Source organism: Phoca vitulina, unplaced genomic scaffold, assembly GCF_004348235.1.
Source record: "Phoca vitulina isolate PV1807 unplaced genomic scaffold, GSC_HSeal_1.0 scaffold12, whole genome shotgun sequence".
Taxonomy (NCBI): domain Eukaryota; kingdom Metazoa; phylum Chordata; class Mammalia; order Carnivora; family Phocidae; genus Phoca; species Phoca vitulina.
The window spans coordinates 38,084,395-38,105,374 of NW_022589715.1; the positions used below are offsets into that span (position 1 = coordinate 38,084,395).

General features: G+C 37.8%; 1 protein-coding gene across 9 annotated transcripts in view; it reads right to left on the minus strand.

Moving 5' to 3' along the window:
• CCDC85A (coiled-coil domain containing 85A) overlaps nucleotides 1-20,980 on the minus strand; it is a 180,461-nt gene that overhangs the window by 23,869 nt on the left and 135,612 nt on the right. For 8 of the 9 annotated variants that reach the window (XR_004300315.1, XR_004300313.1, XR_004300314.1 and 5 more), the window contains exon 3: nucleotides 15,431-15,507. The exons of the other annotated variant lie outside the window; for it this stretch is intronic. Coding sequence is in view for 5 of the 8 variants with exons in the window: in XM_032410944.1 (XP_032266835.1) it covers nucleotides 15,431-15,507 (77 nt within the window). In the remaining 3 variants the exon portion in view is untranslated. The remainder of the gene's footprint in view (nucleotides 1-15,430; nucleotides 15,508-20,980) is intronic. 9 annotated transcript variants of the gene reach the window in all.

The window sequence follows — 20,980 nt, forward strand, 5'->3', positions numbered from 1 at the left end:
TATCTCCATTGTCTAAAGCAGTATCTGTATGCAAGACGTGCTCTCAAAAAATATTTGAGGGGTAAACTATTGAAAGAATGGCCAATATAAACAATCAGCTTTCCATCATCTACAGAAATCCCATTCCATATTTGTTAGGGGTTGTTTTGTTTATATGAAGAAAAGTAGGGGAAGTCCACTAATCACCTATCTTTAAATGCATATCCCTGCATCGATCTAACGATAAATGTCAACATTTCTCATTCCAAATAGCAAGGTCACTGCTTTTGTCTAGCCTCTATGAGATTCTGAATGTAAAAGACAGCATTAATAGCTGATAGAAAGCAGTTTCCCTCACCCCTCCATACAAATTCTGACCACAGCTAATGCCACAAATGAAGGCTGCCTGGCTAAAATGTTTTGTTTCTCCTGAAGTCTCTAGGTCCAAAATTCTGAGAACAGTACCCTAGTAAAGACCTGGCTAAACCATAAAACGCACAGCTAAAATTTCCTGGAAAGTTCTGAAAAGCAACATCATAAAGCTTTAGAAAAGGCCAATTTTAAAAAGGAATTTTTAAAAGTTAGAATTTTTACAATAGTATCATCCTGGAAAACAATCAGGTTAACCAGTAATAATAAGTTTTCCTAAGCTAGTCAGAGTGGCCTTAAAAAAAAAAAAAAAGTCAAGTCTTTTGCTAGCTCCAGAGAGAAATGACCCGGAGACTAATGAGCTCCGTAAGCTTCTCACTGCCTGACCCTCAGCAAGTCACTTGTCCTCAATGGAGAGGCTAAAATGGAGAGCCCTATCAATTAGCTTCATGTGGCAGCTGTGAAGGGTGACTAATAAACCTGATTGCAACGCACTCCGAAAACATTAAGTGCTATAGAGAAGTTTCCTAATTGCCAGATCGCCATCAGTTGCCATGAAAGCATTGCGAATGCATCTGGCTCTTTTTAAGCTCTTTTCCACCCCTTGGCTCTTCTGATGTCAGTCAGTCATTGTGACAAAGACAAAAAGATGAGTGAGGATTCTTCTCACCCTCCTACAGGTCTCCTCCTGATCCACAGGAAACATGATGGAGACGCAAACTAGCCTTTGCACTCCTTTGTTCCTTCCAAAGTACCTTGCAGATCCCCATGAAGAGAGACTGCATGAATGGCCCGCGGAAGGCCTTTCCTTTTTGTCCTTTTCAAGCATAACATAGATCATCATTAAAAACCACAGATTTGACAAAGATCATGGGAGAAGAGAATATGAATATGAACGACCTGAAAAATACAGAATTCACTTTATTCTTACTAGTGATCTCCCGATTTCTCGCTCTACCCTGTGATGTCCTCACTTAAAGAAAAAGGGAGATTAATTGGTTTCTGACCTCCTTCCAAGCCAGAAATGGTTTCCTTCATTCGCTGAGAGACATGGATTTAGAATTTCACTTGTCTGTGAAGGACTATATAGCATTTCGTGTTCTTTCCAAGCTACCAGCCATGTGGTATCTATTTTAAAGACAAGCTTGCCCATGTTCTCTTTCCAGCAATCTCTCTAAGATGTGCAAGGACACAAAAGCAATATAATCAATCACTCACTAACGTACACCTTCAATCACCAGACATATGGGTTTTGGAAAAGTACAAAATTCCTATCCATTAGTAACACAACAACTGTCCTGTAGGGGAGGACGTGCCTTTTCAGGTCAAATGCAAACATCTTGATCTCCAACAAATTTTCCCCCCAAAACTAAGTGGTTTGTTGGAAAGAATAGCTTTGCCTCTTCCCAACTACTCCTCTGGTTCACTCACAGTGCTTTTCAAATCCCACATATTGATAACTGAGGGCAGGTTTGGGAATAACAGGACAAAGGAAGTTAAGCCAATGAAAATATAAATAATACTTACTGGGAAAAGTTTTTGTATATAATAAGTTATTTATGCACAAATGAAAATGTATATAACAATATGAGGGAACAATTTAAAAAATGATATTAAGAGATAACCCAAGAAATTGACAAATGATTTCAGGGCAACATAGGGGTCAGCAACTACTGTTGGAGTTAAATCCAGACCCTTTCACCTGTTTTATAAGTAGTTTTGTTAGAACACAGCCACAGCTGTTTATTTAGATATTCTATTTTCAGCTGTTCTAGTGCCACGATGGCAGACAGGAGTAGTTGAAAACACCATATGGCTCACAACTTTGAAAATATTTACTATCTGGCCCTTTATTTAAAAGGTTCCAAGCCCTGGTTGAGGGTCTAAGAACATTATGATAGACTGGAACAGTCTGGGAATTTTTTGGAGAAGGAGGCAAGTGGCTTATAAAGAAACTATAATTGAAACAGAAGTGATAAGTATTAAGTAGACAAATATTCTTTCCTGACTAATCACTTATCTAGGGGCTAGACATGTCCTTAAGAATAATAAAAGAATGAGAAAATCTCCCATCCTGAGAGAATCATTATCAGAGCAATGAAGTCTCTCAGTGACTAGTAAAACAGATGGACTAACAACTCACTGGGTTTCTTGGTTAATTCCCAATTCAGACCCCAAGGATGCTACACATGAGCTCTGGATGGTGATGGTGGAGATCGTGGTGGTGGTTGGTGGTGTTTTCACCACTATCTTGCTTCAAAAGAAACACACTTGCCATGCAACAGGTTTCAGCAAAACGGGAAGAATGCTAGACTAGTGGTAACAGAAAATCTGGGCACAAACCTTGCCTCTGCCCATGAGTGAACATTCTCTCACCTGCAAAGCAGATCATCATAGGGGCCAGGGTCAGGACGGGACAGCATCAAGATGGCCTCAGTGTTGCTCCAATATGCAGGACCTCAGCTGATAATCAGGATGTGGTTCTAGGGCTTGTGACGACAACAAAACTCTAAGGTGCAACGGGCAACTCAACCAGCCCCATCCTGTGTGCTGTCTGCACTCTGAGGCTGACTCCATTGCAAGGGTTACAGGATTCTTGTAAATCAGCCATTTTGCTGTGGCCTAAGCTTTGTTTCTCACAGGGAGAACGGTCCATTTCAGGCTGCAGCCCCATCATTTAAGAACTTGTAAAAATAAAAGAATCGGGCACTATCCTTTTCATGACCTACAGCGTCTCTCCTTGGGCCCTAAAGACTTAAGATTCTGAATACTGAAGACCAACAGGATTGATGCCTTCAAACAGAATGAACATAAAAGATATACCTAAAATAAAAAGCATAATTTAATAAGGTGATAAAGTATTAAAAATCAATGTGATAGCAACAGTGGACATTTTCTAGGCTTAAAGACCAAAGTCCTATTGATTCATAAGTTACTATAGCATCATTTACAGCCCTGAGAAACCACCCAGAATTGAGAGCTGTCTTATGACTCTCTCATGACTGATTCTGAAGAACTCTGTCAATATCAAGATCATGAGCAGGGTACTTGTTTTGAGTGAAAACCGCTGGAGAGGCTACTGCTCTTACCTGCCCTCATGTCCATCTTAATCTCGTTCTCCAGTGTCAAAGGCTCAGTGGAACTGGTTCCCTAACCAAGAGAGTCCTCTTCAATTAAATGAATGCCCGTGAGGCCACATGCCCACCCTCTTCACAAGTGAGCATTTAGAGGGTCCTGTCTTCAATCGACCTCTCCAAAGTCCTTTTCTACTGGCAAAGAACCAGGGCTGCTATCACCAACTACTGTATCATTTGCAGAACTTACTGACAAAAGTGTCTGAGTTTTGCTGGTTAAGGACTCATGTGTTAAAATACAAGTGGGATAGAAACAGGGAATGGAAAGTGAATGGGGCTAGTTCCAAACAAAACAACAAATTTCAAAATGCAAAGTTGCAGAAGCTCCCTTTGTCTAAAACTCTTTGTGAAAAAGATGTCAAATTCGAACTGTAGCTTCTGTTAACTTTTGGCTCTCAATACATGCTTGCCACCCAAAAGGATAAAGACCTATCATTCCCACACAATTCATTTGTGATTAAGTTTGCTGGAGTTGTCATTTATTTGAGTGTGTATTTTATGTTTTTCTTGTATGAGATTTCTGGAGTTATGGATATTAAATTTTCTTGCATATGAAAATGTTTCAATGAAGAAATTACCTTTTTGACATTAAGATACACCTGCCTTGGGTGTCAAAAACAGCTGAAATATCTTGGCTATCAAAAATCCTCCCTTTCTTAGAGCCAGCTTTTATGTAAGTCCAGGATGGCTCCCATCTGGTCCTGGGTTTATTAGTTATTTGTTATCTGTCAAACATTAGAACTTCTGCATCGCATGTTGTTCTGATGCAAATAAGAGGCATTTTAGGTCAAAAAAAAGACAGTACCAAATTTGTTACACTACATTTGAGTCAGATTTACATTTCTTTTTGATCCTTACATTTCGACATGCAATCTTTTTCCTAATAAACTGTAGCTACATTAATAAAACTAGCAAAATAATTAGTCCAAGGGTTTTAAGCAAGGTGGTTAGTTGTCTCCTTGTTGTGCTTAATTTTTTTTTTCTTTTTAAAAAGTATTAATTCAAAAACTGCTTCTACTCAACTAACCTAGATTATGAAAGTTAGAAAAATCTCAAAGAAGATAAAAATTCTGAAAGAAGGCTTGATTATTTACATGCCTTGACTAGGGCACTCCTGAAATCACAAATATCCCAGTTGAGTCAATTTTGCAGAGGTACTGAAACCTGAGGACAAGAAGTTCTCCAGGAAAGAATGAGACCAGAGAGAGACACCTGAATGAAGAATAATGGAGTACTTTGAAAAGAGAGGAACATTTTTTGAATAGATTGACTCTTCGCTAACACTAAGTCTTCTTCCCCACCTCCATTTCTGGGCTTACCACAAGAACCTGTGGGAAGGAGTACTTGTCCCATAGGCTTTGGATCTGGAACAAGGTAGACCCCAAGCAGGAGTGGGGGGATTTTCTCAGCCCAGAGAATGTTGGGAGCTCCGATCATAGGATTCAGGGAAATGGCCAGGACATCACTGTAGCGGCCAGTAACAAAGTCAGGAGCAGACTTAGGAGGACAGGTGAAAACCCGTCCACTTGAAGGTAAGCCGAGAGAGCTAGGAGTCCATCTGTCTGACCCCAATCTGTGCTGGTGTGGCCCAAGGAAACAGAAGACTGTTCTATTACTTTCAGGGATGCCACCTCTACAAATGTGGGCGGGTTGTTTTTCAAAACACTCCACTGCTTACTGATGTAGGAACTTCTTCGTAGAATTTCTAGAGTAAACCCCAAGTCCTCTTCTAAGACTTATTTACCTAGCCACCAAAGGCCCTTCAGACTTACAATTGAGGGGAAGCCCGTGATTTATTTCCTATGCTCTCTTCATACTGCTTCTCTACACGTGCTTTAATTAGCTTCATAGGATAACATGCTACCTGGTTATGTGGGCTCGATGGCACACAGTCTGAAAGATAATCCATAAGAGCTCCATGTGAACTGTAAAGGCAACATGGATCATTGTCTTATGGTGTACCCCTGATGATTTCTCTTTCATGCTCTGTGTCAATGAGAAAATCTGAAGAAAGGCCCAGTCCACTGATTGCTAGCTCTTACTTCAGATGCTTTAATGTCCAGAATGACTCCAATACATCAGCTATCCTTTGAAAAAGATCTTTTTTTCCTCTGGACATTGTTCCTTCTGTGTATCCCTTGTCTAGCAGACTTTGATTCATATGCAAGCCGTCTTGTCATTCTCCTCAGTCTATCACACCAGAAAAAAATAATGTATGTTATATCAGGTTTTTGTCATCTCTTTTTCACAGTAATTTCTTTTGGCTTATCTCTGAATTGGATTCCTGACAATTATGTTATATTTTAAAATAAGGACTACAGATGGTTTCCATATAAGTTGCAGGTAAATAAAAGTTAAATTTTAAACATTTCCTATATCGGTATACTCTTTCATCATCATTTAAAAAAAATTCTCTCTGAAATGTCAGGTCTCCATTTATCCTATGAAATCCTTTAAAATATTTTTAAATGTGATTTAAAAAAAAATGTTTACATTAGTTTATGTGCTCAGGAAAGAATATTCTAAGTTCAGGTGATCTTTCACTATCATTTGTGCCAACTTTTAAAAGGTAGCTCCTGGGGAGCCTGGGTGGCTCAGTCGGTTAAGCGTCTGCCTTCTGCTCAGGTCATGATCCCAGGGTCGAGCCCTGCATCGGGCTCCCTGCTCGGCTGGGAGCCTGCTTCTCCTTCTTCCACTGCCCACCCCAACCCCCCCACCCCCGCTTGTGAGCGCGCTCTCTCTCTCTGTCTCAAATAAATAAATAAAATCTTTAAAAAAAAAAAAAGGTAGCTCCTTCTCACATAATGACAGCTAATACGTAAATAATACCTAATAAGAGAGTTCATACTTTTGGGCTCTCTTTGAAGTGTTGTGCTCACACACTGGATTTAAAGTACAGCTCCACAATGCTCGCAGGATACCACAGGGAGCACGGCAAAGGAAAATCGCTGTGCTCTCTGGTGATGACTCACGTTCCAGCCATACCTCCTCTGAGCTCCTCTTTCCCACTAGTAGCACTAACTAATTCCCTGCATGTCTCTAGCTGTTCTCGACTAAAGACGCCTTCGTTCTAGGACTTGGACACAACACTTTTTTCTTTTTTTTTTTAATCCTTGAGCTCAGAATGTTCAGGGCTGGAAGGGACCACACTAACCAAATGAAGACAAAGATGCCTTTGTTCCTGACCCGAGAGGAATCAATAATCATTTACATACTCATCTTATTTATTTTTAAATACGTATACTCTTAGGGAAAACCAGTGCCTTTATGTTCATTATGGAGGGATTAGACAAAGAATAAAAATGAACATTAAGGGACATTAATGCACATTATCTCTCAAAATACACATAACATTACTCAGACTGGTATGTGAGCCCGTCTATATGCATATTAATGTGACATGAGCCTCACAGATATGTACCCTTAACTTTTACTTAAACAGCTATCTGGTGAAATTTGATTAACTTTAGAACCCAATGAGGTAGAATAACCCACAATGACATAAATATGTCCCTGTAAATAAAAGACCCAGTATGGCATAAAGTTGTAGTTTTAAGGAATTTAATATCAAAATAAAAAGGACATGCCCATTTTGTATATACATTATACATAAACACAAACTTTCTCTGGATAGAGATTCATGGATTTGCAGAGCTGAGCAGAACCTTCCATATCACCTACAACTATTCTCTTTGTTACTCAAAGCATAACAAGTTCACAAAGGTTAAGACCCATCATCTTGATCCAACAGCTAATTAGGCTAAATCCTAGCTCTTGTAATTCCTATTCTCTGTTCTAGCATATTCACAGGGACTCCTTTAATTACTTGGTAACTAAGGGTCCAAAATCACTGTTGACTATGTCTCAGCTTTCTAAAATTAACTCAGTTATGTTTTGCTTATTTTTCACACAATGCTAGCTTAAATATAATTTAGGAAATCTCAGATCACTTAGAAATTTATTTAAACTGTTTTATTGTGTCAAAGAACCCCATTATTTGTCTCTATTACAGTGATTATATTTAGGCAATACAGACATTGCCTGTATTACATTTATATTTGTCTACTTTGTTTTTATAAGATATTAAGAGGCACCAACTTTAATTTTTAATGTGTTAGAAGTATGATTGATCACTTTGCTCAGGCTACAGCAAAAAAAAAAAAAACAAAAAACCAAACAACTAGAAGTAGAGACTTTTAAATGAGAAATGCCTGAACCCCACTGTAGGAAAGGTCTGAATCAGAGAGGAGGACAGGGTGGATTGGGTGCCTTTTTCACAGCAGAGAGGTGATGACCTCCAGTAAGAAATGGAAAGCAAAGTGAGGCTTCTCAAGCGGTAATCTTCCCATCTTTACAAGCTTCTATTAGACCCAACTTTTCACAGTTTACTGTTTTTTAATTATATATATCCATATCTCAACAGTATTTACATTTAACTAATTCCCATATCAAACATTACACAATCTTTTCTATTGTTTTCTATGAGACTGTTTCCTTACACAATGACAAAAGGAAAGACTTTCATCTTTTTTGATTTTTCACTTTACTTTGGATAAAAAAATTAAAAAGAGTAGAAAGTCATTTCTCCAAGGCAATATTAATTTCTCTTACAGTTCCATCTCAAGTTTTCCCCAAATAGTCCTCCATGTTGCTTCTCATTCAAATATCTATGATCCTAGTTGATATTACTACACAGCAAAAATTTTTGCTGAGCGAGTCCTATCATTTTTTTGTGTGACAAATTCTGCCAAGGGCAGGTAACCAAGGTGCTATTTTTATGGCTACTCCAAATAAAAAAACATTTTTTAAATATGCCCTAGTGGTAGAATTATTATCATGCCAGTACAGATAGAAAAAGGCAGTCCTGTTAAATACGAATGGATACCACAGTCCCTAATAATTGAGTGCCTTTTAAATTCAATAATTCTCTTAATAAGTTTAGTAAGTGGCATAGCTGTATTTTCTGTTGCATTTCTAGTTCATCTATTTTCTCTCATTAGAATGAAGACTTCAGTCCCTGGATCGAGTCCCGCATCGGGCTCCCTGCTCGGCAGGGAGTCTGCTTCTCCCTCTGACCCTCCCCCATCTCATGCTCTATCTCATTCTCTCTCTCAAATAAATAAATAAAATCTTTAAAAAAAGAAATAGTTAAAAAAAAAAAAAGAATGAAGACTTCACATCATGCATATGAGATTCTCAAACAAGAACCCTCGAGCATGGGGTGGGGCAAAGAAGAATGTAAACCATCCCCTCACTGTGAAAGCATCCATGTTGATTTTTGATGTTTTTCCTATGAATTTCACTCTCCAGTATTTTCGCTAATACATTTTAGCTTTTCCCTTAATCCAGTCACCATTTATTCAAGTTTTCCAACATGACCTCCCCCCCCATAAATTTATTTTCCATATCTATTTGTCTCTTTTGTTCCAATACACCCACACCACTTGGGCAGCTCCCATCTGTCCTCTGAAAACTCTATTGAACTATACATAAAAGCTTTTTTTCTTTTCTTTAATTATATAAATCATGGTGACTTAGAGAAAATGGCAACCCACAAGCATTATTCCTCTGGTGGAGTCCATTTTTTTTTCCCCCCAAATAAGATTCTAGCAACAACCAGCCCTTAATGGATTTAACGAATTTCTTCTATCATTAGCATCCAGATTCTACTCCGGTTGCACCACATAGAGTTGCTATCCAATTACTCCTCAGGAATGCCAGAATGGTAATATCCAAGCATTAACAATTGAAGACTAGCACCACTTACTTTAAGCATCCTGTAAAGCATTACTCTGTGCCTGTTTTTTGTACAACAGTGGCTGATTTTTTTTTTCAGAGCAATTCCAAACCCTAGAAAAGCCAGATATTTATGACCCTGTAAGACATAAATGACTTGAAGAAGTCAGAAAATATGAAAAAGAGAAAAAGCAACAAAATAAGGCTCTCCACGGCAAAGAAAGGAGAAGCACAAGAGGGAAATCTAGGTGTCAGAAAGAATCTTCTCATTTCTGTCCGGGACACTGGTAATCCGCATAGGTACACACGTGAGGGGTCTTTTCAGAGATGTGATGCTGGACCCGGGGTGTGTTGCCATGGAAGTGACAAGCTCAGTTTCTTTAGAGCCCATGTACCCTCCTCAGCATTCCTGGCAATGGCGACAGGTTCCTTTCCTTTGTTCAGAAACTGCCCTGGAAACGGCCCTGCCTCCTTCCCAAAGCACTGCATTGTGAGGCCACGCTGTAACCAAATTACACGAGAGGAAGATTTTTCATTTCCATTCCTAAAATTAGACTCCTCTGTGTGTGCTAGCACAACAGAAATAGAAACACTTGCTGAAAGGAGCCCACACAGTGGCGATCCGAGTTGCCATGCCTTTCAAACACATTTGCTGAACCCACAGCAACATGGGCAGGCATAGGACATGGGGCAGATCGGGGCAGCTTTAAGGATTCTAACAAATCTCTCAAAAGTTAGTCTCAAGAGGTGGGTGGTTTGTTTTGGAGAGGGACTCTGGAGCACAAAGGACACAGAGTGCTTTCTGGGCAGATGCTGGTGCAGAAGCATTTGATGAGGGGGAACCGATTTCCCAGTAGGACTTTTAACAAATGTACTTAACTGACTTTGGAATCAGAGCAAACTGCTTATTTCTGGTCTCCTCTTGATGCAAAACCCAAACTCGACACAAAATAGGTGAGAAGAGTTTTAAAAAAATAGTTTTTCCCTCGCGGTGATGTTGGAATAGTGACTGATTTCTTCAAAAGACAGTATTATTTATAATAAAATCATCAGCTAAGTGTTCTGTATCATCTACTTTAAGATATTTTCTGGCTGAGTAGTCTTCATTGCAGATATAGCACATAAACATCGTGGAGAAGTCTGGATTAAAAATCCTTGTGACCATCAAGAAAAGTATCACGGGAGAAGTTGAGAGATCCAAGCAAGATTTTTAAATTTGGGCTAAAATAACAAATTTCATGGGTACCTTAAAAACCACTACTATAACTATTTGTTCTCCTAGCCACCACCTACCTCTAATTCACTCTGGACAGAAAGACCCTCTCTGACCACATTCCGTTCAGTATGAATTTCTCATGTAGATATGTATGGTATGTATGTTTGTACTAAACCAGGATTCTGAAGTATTTTGGAAATGTGTCAGGGAGAAGGCTCTATAAAATGTAATTTTTTTTTCATTTGTGATAGATACCATCTATGGCTTTAAGAAAAATAGAATATTTACTCTAAATCTGAAAGATCTTAGAGGGCTAAGCAAATCCAATGTTAATTAAAATAAATGTTTAAAAAAAAGAATTTGACAATAAGATAAAAACAGATTTAGCAGCTTACTTACACTGAATGACATAAATAGTATGAAATGATTAAAAGAGGTGCTATACATTTGCTAGAAGAACACTGAATAGGCCTACATCTTAGCCTGGGTCCATCCTTCATTAGCTGTCTGACTAGGACTCTACTCCTAACATTCTGTGAATCTTGTAGGCCTTAGAAAATGGGGTTGTCCAATGTGATATGTGAGGTTCTATCTAGCTTTGAAAATCTAGGATTCTTTACCCACAGAAGATTTGTGTTTATGTATAAATGTCTATACACAAAATAGGTACATTCCTTTTAAGTTTGATATAAAATTCCTTGCAACTACTTTATACCATATTGGGTCTTTTATCAAAAATGTCTATTTATGTCATTGTGGGTGACTCCACCTCATTAGATTTAAAAATTAATAAAACTTCATATACAGCGGCTACATTTAATTCACATACAATCTTCATTTAGGGTTCCTATCCTATTAAATATGTACACAGCAGAGCTGACAGACCAGTCTGAGCACTTTTAGCATTCTGTGTAATGAGAGGTTCGTTGCAATCCTATGAAATATTTTTGTATGTAATCAGTAAAAAAAAAAAAAAATGTGCACATTAGTTTATGTGTTCAAGGAAGAATATCCTAAATTCTAAATTCATTAAAGGGGATCTTTAATGATCATTTGTAGCAACTTTCCAAAAAGCATTTTTAAGATTTGCCCATGTTGTCACATATTGCAAGATTTCCTTCTTTTTTAAGGCTGAATAATATTCCATTATATGTATATGCCACATTTTCTTTATCCATTCATCTCTTGATGGGCATTTAGGTTGCTTCCACATCTTGGCTACTGTGAACAGAGCTGCAATGAACACAGGATTGCTAATATTTCTTTGAGATCCTGATTTCAATTCTTTTGGGCAAATATCCAGAAGTAGGATTGCTGGATCATACGGTAATGATCACTTGGTAATATGCCAAGTGAAATAAGCCAGTCACAAAAGGACAAATACCACATGATTCCACTTACATGAGGTATCTAAAATAAACTCATAGAAGCAAAGACTAGAATGGTGGTTGTCAGAGGCTGAGGGGGAGGGGAGATGGGGTGTTGCTAATCACCATGTACAAAATTTCAGATATGCAAAATGAGTTGAGTTCTAGAGATCAAATGTACACCATGCCTATAAATAACAATAATTGTTATGCACTTGAAAATCTGGTAAGAGGGTAGATCTCATGTTGTCTTCCTATCAAATATATAAATAAAGACATTTTCTTTTCAAGTAATAACATAGCAAATAATACTGCATTTTCTGTTATCACTTTAGGATTCTTTTGAAATATTGTGTTCACAAACTGGATTTAAAGTACTGCTCAGTGATTCTTGTGAGATATTGCAGAAATCATGGCAGAGCAAAGAGCTACATGCTCACATGGGCTCCACGCTGATATTCCAACCACACCTCCTGCACCACTGGATAGAACGGACTCAATCTTCACTGCCTTTTTCTATCTGTTTTTGAATAAAAAACCTTTTATTCTGGGACTTGGTAACTTCACCTGGATGTAAAACTGTACCCAAGCTTTATTTATACTTAGGCCAACAAGAGGCTAGGAGGAAACTTGTCATTTTTAAACTAAGAAATTGAAGCCTTTGAATCTAACCAGAGAGAAATCCACAAGCACTTACTACACTAATCTCGTTTACTTTTAAATATGTACTGCTGGGACAAAGTTGGGACTCTCAGTTCATTATACACAATTTTACATAAAGTATAAAAATAAGCATAAAGGAGATTTCTTCCTCCAGGAAAATGCTTTACATAATTAGTCTAAATGCTAAACTATCAGCAAAGAACCTGGCCACAGCCACAAAAGATATCCAATATACTTGGAATTCCAATTGCCAACCATATTCTTCTTTCCTGTTTATCCAGTTAAGAGGATATATTTTTATAAACTTGGAAGTAAAACAGAATACCTTTTAATCAAAGCACAGTGAGCAAGTTCCTACAATGGGAAAATCAAGTGTTCAGATATTGAGACTAATTTATGCAGAGATGTCAGCTAGTCACATTGAATTGACCTTGCAAATCAGCTAATATCATGCAGTCAGAAATAGTTTATGCAGGGAAAGCACGTAATTATTGGTAATAGTACCAATAACATCCAAGAGTAAGTCGCATACGCCTTTGTGTTATCCAGTCCAAATCTCAGCCTTCCACAAGTATTCCCTTTACAGGATTCTCACTGCTTTGAGATTCACTTATTGCTTTCCATCCTCAGATCTCGTCTATTGTCTGTTCATTTCAGTTGTATTTATACAAGTACTTGCAATTGGTGGTCCTATCATATATATCTTAGCTATAAATGAAGGCAACACTCTCCAATACAGAAATTCAACACAATATTGTTTTCGAACTGAGATCTATTGTATTCTTTGCATATATGTCCAACAGCATATTTCAAACAATGGATTTTCTTTTCACTAAAGTACCCTGGACATGTAAAAAGCTGTTTAATTCTGGGCGCCTGGGTGGCTCAGTTGGTTAAGCGACTGCCTTCGGCTCAGGTCATGATCCTGGAGTCCCGGGATCGAGTCCCGCATCGGGCTCCCTGCTCAGCAGGGAGTCTGCTTCTCCCTCTGACCCTCCTCCCTCTCATGCTCTCTGTCTTTCATTCTCTCTCTCTCAAATAAATAAATAAAATCTTTAAAAAAAAAAAAAAGCTGTTTAATTCTAAAGCATTGTTTTTCCATTTTAACATCTCTGAAATCAGCAAGAATCCGACATGGTATAATCGACAACATCTTTTTTCATTCTTAGTGCTACATATGATAATGGTCCATCCCACAACAATAACATCTTAAGATTCAGTAAAACATGATCCTTCTTAGGCTTTTCTTGTGGAGAAAGAAAACCTTCTTTGATAGAAAATAGCAATGCATTTAAAAACATATGTTTTCAGACTTTAGTCTGAAAAGTTGTTTAATCTCTTCTACTTCTCGACTGTGCAAGTACTCTGTATTTAAATATGCAACACTTGATGTATCAAGTACAGTTGAAGACTCCTCTGATTTCTCTTCAAGACTTCTAACACTTTTACAGATTTTTAAAAATCAATCCTGTAATCATTTTCATATTTGTTGTGCCTCTTTTTAAATAACATAGTATCCATGCTAGCATTTCAATGTTTGACATGAGCCTCAATTCCCACTCAGAGGGAAACTAAGAAACTGATCTCTTTTTTTTCTCTTTTCATTTACATTCCCAGTTGCCCCAGAGATGGTATAACCATGTAGAATACTCACAATAACCTGATTATATTTTTAGGTTTCTTGGAACGGAAAGAAGTTAGATGTTTTCAGTCAAGGGTCCTGGCACAGTCATACTGTGAATCCCATATAAAAGGACAAATGGCAAAGAAAATTTTAAAAATGGAAAGTATAGAAGAGCAAAGAGAAAACTCTACCAGCAGTATCTTATTTTATGATGCAAATAATCCCTTCTGTCAACATGAGTATTGACATATGCATAGTTTGAGAAGGGAAAGAAGTATTCATTTCACTCTCATGATTTTCAGCCAGATGGCTGGCCAATGAGAGAAAGAGAAAGGCATTCTTAGATGCAGTACCTGACAGACCAAATCATCATTAATGAGCAAACGTAGTTTGAAAACAAAATGAGGTTTAAAAGACCTAAAATATCTTTGCAAAGTGTTCATGTTTATGTGTTTTCCCCTGAATTATAACCAGTCTCTGTCTTCCCATTTAAACTACTGTTTGCTTAGTTTTTTTAGGGGTGGATTTTCCCTTAGTCACTTAGGAAACAGAAATAATCACCCAAATGTATAAAGAACACTAGTGACTAAATGCTTAGAAAACTCCGCTCATAAAATATTAAAATACTGCCTCCATGTCTGTAAAGGAAACCAACCTAGAAGATTTGTTCAACTCCTCAACAAAACATTCCCTGAGAACCACCACCTCAGCCAACATCATTCTCATCAAGATAGTTCAGCCCATAGAAATAATATTATAAGTAAAATATATGGTGAGGCATTAAATCCCAGAAAAAGTGCCACTTTAGATTCACCAGGGAAAAGAAGTTAAGCCCCACAGTAAAGCTGTTAGTTACTGTCATGGCTTTGTTGCACTGAAAGAGTTCAATTCGATCACAAAGAATTTTAGCAAAAGTACTAATTTCTTTAACATATGAAATCTTCAAACTACCTACAGCTTCCCCGAGCTCATAAATTAGCAAAATTTTTATTTAAATAAGAGTCCCTTCCCTATATTCGCCAACTACATGCATGATGTATAGGAGTAGTACTAGCAAAGTATTTTCTCCTTCTCTTCATTTTTCTCTTTCTCTTGTCTTCTTCCTTTCAAAATTACATTGCATTCTTATTTCAGACATCTGCATCCTGTGGTATCACACTTAAGAACCCAGATAATATGATGGTCATTATGGAAAGCAATCACACTCTACATTGATGAATGACTATTTACAAAATGATTTCTATCATTTACAGGAGAAATGTAATTGAGACTTTAAATTCCAGATAAAAATGCTACAACTCCAATGACACTGACTAGCTATGAGCTTCTGGAAGACACCCACCTGGGGCAGCATGCGATTTTCTTCCTCCAGCTGTCTTACTCTTGCCTCCAGCTGCCTAACATAGGACAAGGTTGATTCTAAAATTAAAAAGAAAGAACTCACATTATACACACAGGTCTTGTTTAGTGCACTGTCAGGATATTTCTGGTTCGATTTATTCAAATCAGGTAGTGACAACGTAGTTATTAAAAAAAAAAGTAACAAAAGCCACTGAAACCACAAGCACTTTGAACAACTGTACCATGTTAAAGACAATTAGAGGAATTTATTGGGGGTGAGGTCGTAGGCTTTCCTACACCATGCAGCCCTCAGAAGGTCAGACATCTTGAAGACACTTACTCCCTTTTCTACTTATTCTGGGCATTTTGAGCTTTCAAGGAGCTGTCCCCCACATAAGACTTTTTGTAATGTTAATTATAACGAAAATAAATTACAAAGTCATATTAAAAATAGAAAATTAAAATATTTTCAATATCCAGCTCCCTTAGTTTTCCCAAAAAATACTTCAAGTCTTAAATGCAACATTCATTCTTCTCCCTAATCTCCAGATATTATGTCTGTAATCCAGAGAACAGCTACCAAAGGGCTAAGTGGAGGGGAGGCTAAATTTTGACTTTGATTTTGACTGAATGTGACACAGACCCAAGTTTTTCCCAAATCTTTAGGTAAGCCAGGGGCTGGCTTTAAAACTCATTCTTGTTTTCATTTCTTCAGGAGCTCAGGAGTGTGCTGCCTGGTGACAATCACCATTACGCTGAGAGTCTGTTCCATATGAACTCTAAAGTTCTCTAAAGAAGAGTTTCACTTTGAGAAACAATCTGACAGGAACTCTTCATTAAAGCAACAATATTCACCTGCATCACATAGCAACATAGTTGCCATTGATTCATTGCCCAAGAACAAACATACTTCAGGTATAGTAAAATGTACATGACAATAGAATTCCTCCAGCATATTTCCATAGTTAATCTTAGAGCAGCATAGTTAATATTAAACCTCAGCGCATGTTCTTCAGCTTCAGAAACATAAAATAGCAAGAAGCAAGACCAAGATGGTAGCGCATTTAAATGGTAAATATTTGGCGTCCCTAACAATCTGAATGGATATTGATGCAAATTAATACCTTGATCTGAAATTCATCCTGGAAATTCTACTTTATAATTTTTATATGGAAATTGGTTATATGAACTCAATTCCATTTTTGTGACCTTCAAAGCAGTAAGATAGTGTTTTACTTTCTTAAAATAAATAAGAAACTTCAGTCCTTAATTTGCAAATGTAATAATTAAGCTCATCCCTGATGGGTTTACAGCCTGCCGGTTTTTTCACAAATGTTTGCATAAAGTCCCCATCACTGACGTTAATATAACCACCCACCGATCTCACACCAGTGGGCAAGACTTAGTTTTGAGCATCCCTCATACAAGACAGAAACACAACATAAAGAAAACTGAAGACAGTTCCTAGAAATAGGCTCTCATTTTTTAGCTCAATGAAATGTTAAGAGTTTGCTTTACGGACTCTTCCAAATGGCAAAAAAAAAAAAAAAAAAAAAAGAAAGAAGCATAAATGAATAACATATTGATTTTATGAATCTGCTTTACTCTAGCAAATGAATAAGTGATTTGCAGATCATCAAGATATGAATGTAAATTGCCTGATTTACAGTTTTGCAAGCCCCACTCTCTACTCTAGAAAAACAACCACTTGATAAGGGCCATCCAAGTGAAAAGTTGCTCAGAAATGTTCTACTTACACCATGAAAAAGTATATAATTCTTTTCTCCTTTGTTCATAATTTATAACTTATCTTTATTGTCCCTAGACTGCACTATCCTCAAAGCCGTGATACTTAAAGCAGCTCAAATGACTCCACACAGAGTGCTTTGGGTGACATTTGAAAATGCCACTGAATGGATTTTAATTCAGTAACTATCTTCAGTCACTTTAATCTACTTCTTTTTAAAGTTTTTTCAGTTTACATATTCGATGGTTTCATTAAGCGTCAACCTATATTATGAAAGACCTAGCATGTCAGTTCAAAAAAAGAGGGTAAATTCCTGAATTTGGAAAACATGCCTTAAGTCCAATTTTTAATGTCAAGTTAAAATAGATGAAGTCCATATCTTTGTTTCCAAGCATTCACTGCAAATATAGGCTGGGACAGAAAAAGATAGGAAACATTTTTAGACTGGTAAAATAATTTTTAGAGATTAGCTTTACAAGATAAAGGCAAAGCAAAGGAGAGTTTTGAGTTCATTCATTCAACACATATTGACTGTGTCACTGGTTTGTGTCAGGCACTATTCTAGGGTTGAGATGAAGAGAAGGCCAGTTACTGCAAGACTTAGATTTCTCAGAAAACAAATTCTGCTTTAGGATTACATGCCCATGTTCTGTGTTCCAGAAGGCCCTATTGTTTCAGGCTGTCTCTGTTGCAATTATTACTTAACAGTGAACAATACCACAATGAAAAACTCCGCAGGGGATGGGGGTGGGGAGAACAGGAAGAATAGCTGATGCGCATGCATAAATAAGAGAATTCATGCTGTTAGTTCTTTTATTCATCAAGAACCTGATTATACAATTCCTTAATGGGAGTGAAGTATGCAAACATTTTTCTGGAATACACTGGGTCCTCAAGTCCCTATATAAAAAAACCATTGAAGAAACTACCCAATCCTTCCCCTGTGACAGGAAAAAACAAGAAACATTTTGTTAAGCTTTTAGGACTGTGAGATTTGTGACTCCTCCATAGGCTAGCCAAGCCTGACTACTAGTACAGAGCTAATAATGGGATAGAAAATACGTAACCATTTTAAAATAAGACATAATAGGATAAAGTATAAGAAACTCCATACTTTTATGTATTTATTTGTGTTTAAAGATTTTATTTATTTGAGAGAGAGAGAGCAGGAGCGGGGTTGCACAGAGGGAGAGGGGAGAAGCAGACTCCCTGCTGAGCAGGGAGCCCAACTTGGACCCTGAGGTCATGACCTGAGCTGAAGGCAGATGCTTACCCGACTGAGCCACCCAGGCACCTCGAAGATCCATACTTTAAAAATGCACCACAATGTATATCCCAGTCCTAGCTGAATACTGGATAAAACACTGGAATAATTTTCTTGTAAGGAAGAAAAGGAGCCCCTTTTATGCTATAACATATTTGGCCATGTTGGTACAACCCCTTCCCCAGGCTGCTTCTTCCCTTTTCTTCCTCATTCAAGGGACTTCCAAAGTGGTGTCAACTATAAAATAAGTGGGTTTTCCATTACACACAGGGGATGAGGGCTGCCGGTGTGCATTAACCTAAGAGAAGTATCTGACAAACACTGGCGTTCTTTTCTTAACTGAGGTACAGTTGAAGTACAATGTTGTATTAGTTTCAGGTGACTACACGGCGATTCCACAGCACTCTACATTATGCTGTGCTCATGGTGTTCTTTTTTATTATTAAGTGATACCCGTAGACACATGCGCATGCAGCCCTGAATTAGAATGCCCTATGATTTGAACTGATCGTCTCATCTTCTACCAGTGGCTGACCGCTGTTAAAACTTCGATTTCAGAATGTCATTTTGGCTTTCAGAACTCTGAGAATGAGGCTCCTGAAAAACAGCCAAACACTAGGCTATACTAGATCTACATAGATCTACAATGTGTTCCAGAAGGACCCGATCTTTCAGAAGTATATAACCGGCTGTGGGGAGGGAAGAAGGGAAAATAAAGGAAATGGTAAGGTAATGTGAAATTTAGTGTGAAATCATGCGAAACATGAGCCCAGAAAGATCAATATTGGCAGCAGTTCTCAGGAAAGAGAAACTTGAGCTTCACGGATCAACAGAAGTTTGACAGGCCAGAGAGATGAAAGCATAGCCACAGGATGGACAAGGACCAGAAGCCAAGAATGATCCTGGTGTAAACAGGGAAGAGGGAAAGGAGGCACACCAAGGAGGAGAAAGGGACATACTGGGGAGAAGGAGGAAAGGCCAAGCTGCTTCCCACAATCCAGGGTATGAAAAGGCAACATCCAAACCCAGTTATGCAGATGGCGATTTGCTTTTAACATCCCCAAAAGGTATTTTCTTTTTCCACCATAGGAAACCGAGGATATCGACCCACTAGAAACTAAGCAAGGTTAAGCAAACAATACCCATGTGAAAATCCAGTGACATTGTCAAGATGTTCTCCAGGTAAATCTTGGATGTATTTTCAAATCAGAAACAACTTATTGCCATGTATCTTACTTTTCTTTGAATCTACATGTAAAAGTCCACAGCACCTCTCCCAATAAGACAAGTCTAAGAAACATTCAATAGTCACAAGAATTCCATTAAGTTTGTACCTTCTAAATGGTGCCAATTTTAGAACTGGGATGTACCTTAGAGGTTTCCTAGTTCAGCCTATCCTTGATCCCCTGACTCATTAGGCAGATGAGAGAATAAAACCCAGAGGGTAGTAAATTTGCCCTCTAACACTGGAGATTAAATATATTCAGAAGATTTTGTTTCATTGCTGGGACATCACAGTGACTGCCATCTTGAGTCTTTTAATTATTAAGTGATAGCAAACTTCTTACATAAATTCCAAGTTCTTCCTTCTTCTTCCTGATTTTAGATATTCTAGATGGATCTTTACTTAAAATAACTTGAGGGATGTCCACTATCACCATTGCTATTCAACATAGTATTAGAAGTCTTAGCCACAGCAACCAGACAACAAAAAGAAATAAAAAGGATCCAAATCGGCAAAGAGGAAGTCAAACTCTCACTCTTTGCAGATGACATGGTACTTTATGTGGAAAACTCAAAAGACTCCACCCCAAAACTGCTAGAACTCATACAGGAATTCAGTAAAGTGGCAGGATATAAAATCAATGCACAGAAATCAGTGGCATTCCTATACACCAACAACAAGACAGAAGAAAGAGAAATTAAGGAGTCAATCCCATTTACAATGGCACCCAAAACCATAAGATACCTAGGAATAAATCTAACCAAAGAGGCAAAGCATCTGTACTCAGAAAACTATAAAATACTCATGAAAGAATTTGAGGAAGACACAAAGAAATGGAAAAACGTTCCATGCTCATGGATTGGAAGAACAAATATTGTGAAGATGTCAATGCTACCTAGAGCAATCTACACATTTAATGCAATCCCCATCACAATACCATCCACTTTTTTCAAAGAAATGGAACAAATAATCCTAAAATTTGTATGGAACCCGAAAAGACCTCAAATAGCCAGAGGAATGTTGAAAAAGAAAAGCAAAGCTGGTGGCATCACAATTCCAGACTTCCAGCTCTATTACAAAGCTGTCATCATCAAGACAGTATGGTACTGGCGCAAAAACAGACACGTAGATCAATGGAACAGAATAGAGAGCCCAGAAATGGACCCTCAACGCTATGGTCAACTCATCTTCAACAAAGCAGGAAAGAATGTCCAATGGAAAAAAGAGTTTCTTCAACAAATGGTGTTGGGAAAATTGGACAGCCACATGCAGAAGAATGAAACTGGACCTTTTCCTTACACCACACACAAAAATA